Source organism: Teleopsis dalmanni, chromosome 1 (genome assembly GCF_002237135.1).
Source record: "Teleopsis dalmanni isolate 2A chromosome 1, ASM223713v2, whole genome shotgun sequence".
Classification (NCBI taxonomy): Eukaryota; Metazoa; Arthropoda; class Insecta; order Diptera; family Diopsidae; genus Teleopsis; species Teleopsis dalmanni.
Genome location: NC_051846.1, coordinates 6571415 through 6577366, shown reverse-complemented (window position 1 = coordinate 6577366; position 5952 = coordinate 6571415). Strand labels below are relative to the sequence as shown.

General features: G+C 34.6%; 2 protein-coding genes across 2 annotated transcripts; one reads left to right on the top strand and one right to left on the bottom strand.

The window, feature by feature from the left end:
• Positions 1-941: 941 nt before the first annotated feature.
• LOC119669374 (putative nuclease HARBI1) lies at positions 942-2429 on the bottom strand. Its single transcript, XM_038079234.1, has 3 exons — positions 2345-2429; positions 2041-2275; positions 942-1982 (listed from the first exon to the last, which is right to left on the bottom strand). The coding sequence occupies exons 1-3, from the start codon at positions 2366-2368 to the stop codon at positions 1030-1032; spliced, it is 1212 nt and encodes a 403-aa protein (XP_037935162.1). The 5' UTR covers positions 2369-2429; the 3' UTR covers positions 942-1029.
• Positions 2430-3469: 1040 nt separating this feature from the next.
• On the top strand, positions 3470-5949 carry LOC119682425 (anaphase-promoting complex subunit 5-like; the record flags this gene model as incomplete). The annotated part of the gene is made up of 4 exons (XM_038095904.1): positions 3470-3685; positions 3752-4139; positions 4205-4626; positions 4705-5949. Coding segments are annotated over exons 1-4 (2178 nt in total), but the record flags the coding sequence as incomplete, so codon positions are not given.
• Between the last annotated feature and the right edge of the window lie 3 nt (positions 5950-5952).

Below are 5952 nucleotides of genomic sequence, written 5' to 3'. Positions count from 1 at the left end.
GAACCAGCCAGAGGCGTTAATAAAGATATCTGACCAATGCTAATGCTAGAAATATCGCCGAGTGTGTTGAAGAAGGGGCTCCCAGAAAGCCTAGTTCTAACTAAACCGGGAAATAGGTCAAGTCTAGCTCCATACTGTCCTATGGTTCAGTACCCTGTAAAGACAGATATTAATCCAGAATCCTCTGATTCGTTTCTGTGTATTAAGTCAGAGGTTCTACATTTAGAATAGATTAACTATGTAATTCAAATACATACTTTAATTCATTTTATTTTCCGTGCAAGAATTTAATATAAGATAAGGAGGGTCAGCCTTTTACCATCCTCTTACTGTCAATCTAAGCGTCTGTACTGGCTAAACTTTATCCAGATTTCAATATTTGAATCCAAATACGTATTATTTACGAATTGTGTACATAAATAAAAAAGTAAGTATATAAATTGATCTTGCCAAAGTCTAGCAAGTGTTGAGCTAATGCTGTGTTAGTGGCCAATAAGTATTATGTATTTTAGTTTTTTTTAAACAGAGATTTATCAGATAACATATGATATAATAAACTTTCTGTACTTTTTTCTATTTTTACGTCCTTTATTTTATATGCTTACTATCCTTTTACTAAGAACTGAGCATAAGTATGTTCCAGGATATATTTCATAACGAAAGGAGGACCCTTGACTAATGCCGATCTGTCCACATAGAATCGCTATATTATGTTTTATATGTTTCATGGTAAAAAGATTATTTACTTGACTTTACTTCAGTCACTCTAACTTTTTAATATTAAAATGATTATTGCTTGTCTTCCTGTTAACATATTTCTACTAAAATATATTCTTTATTGACATTGCAAAATAATTAATTCTATAACAAAATGTATAAAATTGTAATTATAATTACAAAATGTAATTTAACTTATAAAATGTTTACACAACTAATCGAGCTTACATCTTAAGACTAAGGCTACATGTTATTAAATAATTATTTATATAAACAGAAATTATTATGAATATCTTTTTTGTTAAAAATAAATTAAATAATTTTTTCTTTCTTTAAATATTTAAAAAGTTGATCTCTCCGATTGATTGAATTCTTCAATTCATTTTCCTGTTCTTCGAACTCTTCCTGTTCTTCCTCACAGTCTTCATCACTTTCATCATTTTCTTTGGAGCAATTCACCTCAGTGGGTTCCCAAAAATCATTCATAGATAAGCAAATATTATGCAAAACACAAGTGCTAGCCACTATGTTGGTTATTACAGGCAAATTAGTTTGTTCCGTGAATTTGGATAGTCTTTGGAAGCGAGTTTTAAGCAACTCGAATGCATTCTCCACTACAATGCGTGTCTGTGAATGTTTTTCATTGAATTTTTTGTGAGACACACTTAAAAGCTCGTTGTTCTTGAATGGTGGCACAAGCCAATTTGTACTCGAATAAGCAGAATCTCCTATAACAAAAGATGAATTAGGAAATAATTCATCATAATGCTCCTTTGCACGTTTGTCTAAGTTAGATTTTTCTAAAACACCCTGGCCACGTAAACATCCCGGCTCCCCGCAAGTAATATCGATAAACTTTTTATCGGCATCTACAACAGCTTGCAATGCGATACTATATTTATTTTTATGATTTAAATAATCTCCTTTATGCAACTTTGGAGCTCTGATAGGAATGTAGATAACATCTATTGCACCAATCACGCCTGGTATGTTTTGTATATTTTGAAACTTTTCCATAGACTCAATTGCAGCCTTTCCTCGAGGCCAATTCACAAATTCGTGACTTATTGAAATTAGGAATTCTGTAACAGAACGAACGGTACACCATGCGACCGAGGCAGACACACCAAACAAGCCTGATAATTCCCTATAACTCACCGTGCTAATAACATACCAGACATACATAAAAACTGACTTTCTATCACCGATGCGATTTCTTCCACCATTTATCTGATTGGGCAAAAACTTAGATTGTGAAAATCTCGCTGAAAAATATATTATTATTATTATATATTGAATTTGTTTATGTGCGCACGTAATTACATATGATTTTTTCCGCCGTTTTTCGTTCAATTTTAAATTGGCGTTTAAACTCCTCATCGCTCATATCCGCAATTGTGATTTCAAAGCTGTTTTTTTCGATATCTTGTTCAAAATCGGATTCCTCTGAAGAACTCGAACTGGAGCTGGCAAAAATAACATCCAATATTTCGTTGATCTCTTTTTCATCTTGCAACCGTCGCAAATCGCTGCTTCTGTCTGTTAACATGGATAAAGCCTGTGGAGTACATTATTTGAATACCATTATTTTCTTTTAGTGTATTGGTGTAAAGTTAAATGATTTTACCACAACGTTCAGAGAATTATTCATTTTTACTTCACTTATACGACAAACAAAATAAACCTGCCGGGAAGTAGTGGGACAAACAAAATTTGAGACTCTGACAGCATGCGACAGTGCTACCAAATTATTTCAAACGGTATTCATACCCTGCTTTCACTTACGATAAGTGAGTACTGACATGTTTCCACTACAGCTAAAACTATTAATGTTAATATTTGATTTAAGCATGTGAAAGAGCTGTATCAAACGATTGTATTTTGTTAGAGAGGTCAGTTATGACAGTAGTGACTATTTTACTTAATAGAAACTATTTTATTTTGTTAGAGAGATTTCGATAAATAGTGAGTGAACAGCAAACATTTTTTTATATTATTTGTATTGTAACTTTGGCTGACCATACTGCTGTTTTGAGTATTGCCAAATACCCATCACTAGTGGTCTTGAAATTATTTCTAATATTTATTTAAGAAACATATTTTTTGCAATATTGTATTCGACATTTTTGGTGAAATTTCTCTTAATTTATTTATAACTAAGTTAAACGGCACGAAAGCTCTATGGTTAATTAATTTCATTAGTGACCTTAATCAAATAAAATTTATATTATCACCTAATAAAACAGAACTTAATTGATTCAAATATAAAAATACATATATGCTACCTTAAACTTTTGTTCATATGTTTCGTTAAGAATACAATCAGCGTGAAATGTTACTAAAAAATCTAATATCATAATCGCTTATATTTTTGATAAAAAAAAATAAAACATATATGATATGTTATTACCAATAAAGCGTTATTAATTATATTATAAAGTCTCATTTCGATTTGATTATTTTTCCAATATATGCATATATATACTTTTTTAATTAAACTAACTATAGACATATATATATAATTCTATATATAATTCATATATATATAATTATTTAGTAGAAAATTGCAAATATTTTCATTATAAAAGCGATATTCCTATATACCGTAAGTACCGCATATCGTAAAATATTATATCGTACCGTACCACTTTGGAATATGTATGTGATGTGGTAAAAAATTATTGGTACGCCCTATGCGTTCGAACTTCATTTGGTTGGTTTATTTTGAAAATTTTGTTTTGTCGAAGGCCGGTTTGATTTGTTTACAATATAAAATAACAAATGTAACTAAAAACTTATTAATAAAAGTAACAGAATCTAAAGGATATTAATTTGGAATTACAAAATGAGCCACTTTGAAGAGCTGGATGCTTTGGATCCGCGTGGACCATCTGTGCCACCACCAAGAATTGAAACTCCAACACCACACAAAGTGGCCGTCGTTATGTTGGTGCAGAATTATATCAAAGTAAGTATTGTTATGCAATAGATTTAAGTGTAATCTCAATCAAAATAATCTTAATCTATTGCTTAGTCCAAGCGTACTGCCAACGATTCGGGTTATCAATTCCTTCCACAATCGAGACGCAATTTTTGTATGCTACTCTTGAAGCTCATACAATATCCTGACATGACATACAACGACCTACACAATTTACTCACCTCGCCACGTTACAAAATCGATGTCGTGCATCTGGACTGCTTCGAGAAGAGCATGGCTGAATTATTCTCGAACGGCATAGAAGTGCTCTTTGATTTTGCTGAGCTGCAGAATATAGAGAAAATGCTTGCAGAGGAAGTTGGCGTCTGTCAATTCAGCATAGTTGGCTTGTACATACGCAGAGTAGGTGTTGTTATGGAGCGTATGTCATTCCCAGAGATGATGGCACTCTACAAAAATATTTGCATCTATTATGAAAAAGGTTTTCTTAACTTTCAATTATGTTTTATACTAAGCTTATAATTATTGTAATTAATTTATTTTTAGGAATACGGAGTTTAGCTATTGGTCCACGTAAAGCTGCTGGGCAAATGAATATTGCGGAGAGTACAACTAATTCTAATAATAAAACTACAAATGCTGAAGCTACTATCGATGAGTGCGCCTTAGACACTGACACTGTACATCAAGATCGCAATCCACATAGCAAGTGGTCACCCAAACAGGCTGATCTCTTTGTTACTCAACAGTGTAATCTATTGGAAAGTAATGAGCTACGCGCTTTGCCACCCATAGAACTGCAAACCAAACTGGGTGAAATCGTGCAAGATAATCCATTGAACTCCAAAGCATACTTTTTGGGCTACATGAATCAGTTGAGATTGCGTGATTTCTTTGGTGCTATGGATGCACTACATCGTTCCTTCGATCGCAGTCCCTTACAAATGACGAATCAATATGAGCAGAAGGTATGCGTAGTGGACACACACAATTTTTTAAATTTAATTGGATTCTATATTAAATATTATATTTTTTTTGCACTCTAGGGTTTTCAGTACTTCAGCATTAATCTCGCCGTCCTACACGCCAGCTTCGATCATAAACGCGAAGCTTTAAGTGCACTACGTGAATGTATTATGTTAGCACAGGAATGTGGTGATAAACGTTGTTTAGATCTTGCAAATGCTTGGTATTGCCTACTAAACAGCCATCGAATGTATCCCTTCGAGAAGAGTTTACCTGACATACAAGATCCCGGCTTAATGCAATCTCTTTCCTTGGCCATACAATTCGTAGTTAAATTTGGAGCACAGTGCGGTTACATGCCTCTGGATCTCTTCGAACTACTCTTGAAGAGTGATGAACTTAATAGTAAAAATTACATTTTGGAACATGTTTCCGATTCGTTAGCACTGCGTTCAGCACTTTGGTGTCTATATGGACGCTACGAAATGTCTGCTATGTATGCGCAGTTGCTGCTCAACTTAAAGAAAACCTGGGTATTTGGTGATGTGAGCAATTCGGAGAGTGTCTGTAAGGTTCTATCAAGCCTGGCACTTTGGTTGAACATACAAGGAGAACACCACTTAAGTGCTGTGGTGTTGCATAATGCGCGCAAACGTTTTCCACGCTATCCGCACGCAGCTCAATGGATGATTAGTGAATGCCATATAAAAATACAGCAATGCATCTATCGTTGTCGTTGGCAGGAAGCATTAAAAGCTTGCTGTCAACTTTATTTGCTGGACAAAAATGACGGCAATCTGCAGCGCGCCACTGTATTGGTGGCAAAACGTTATTTTAATGTGGCACGTCGCCTACTGCACAAACTGCTGGAAACGAGTAATTTGGACATTTTAACAAACATACGTGTGCTGGTCCTGAAGGCCATCTCAGTGGATTGCATGTCATCACAAACTATAGAACTGCTTATGCGTGCCTCGGTGTTAGCTGCCTCGGCGTATCTGGAGTATGAACATGCAATGGTTGATATGGTGCTAGCGCAAGTGCTGCTCAGAATGGGTTTGATACAGAAAGCTTTCCAAGCAATTAAGAATTGCATGGAAATCATCTGTATTAATGGCGGCATCTATGATCGCGCCAAGACCGATTTTATATTTGTTAAGTGCTTGGTGGCAGCAGCAGATAGCAAGGGTATGAAGATTATAGGTCTTCTGAAATCCATACCGATGTTGGAGAACGCAATTGAACAGTTTAAGAAACTGGAGGCACATGCAAAAGTTTTGGATATTTACGTGTATCTCGCCAAGACCTTTGACGAATTGAAGGAAAGA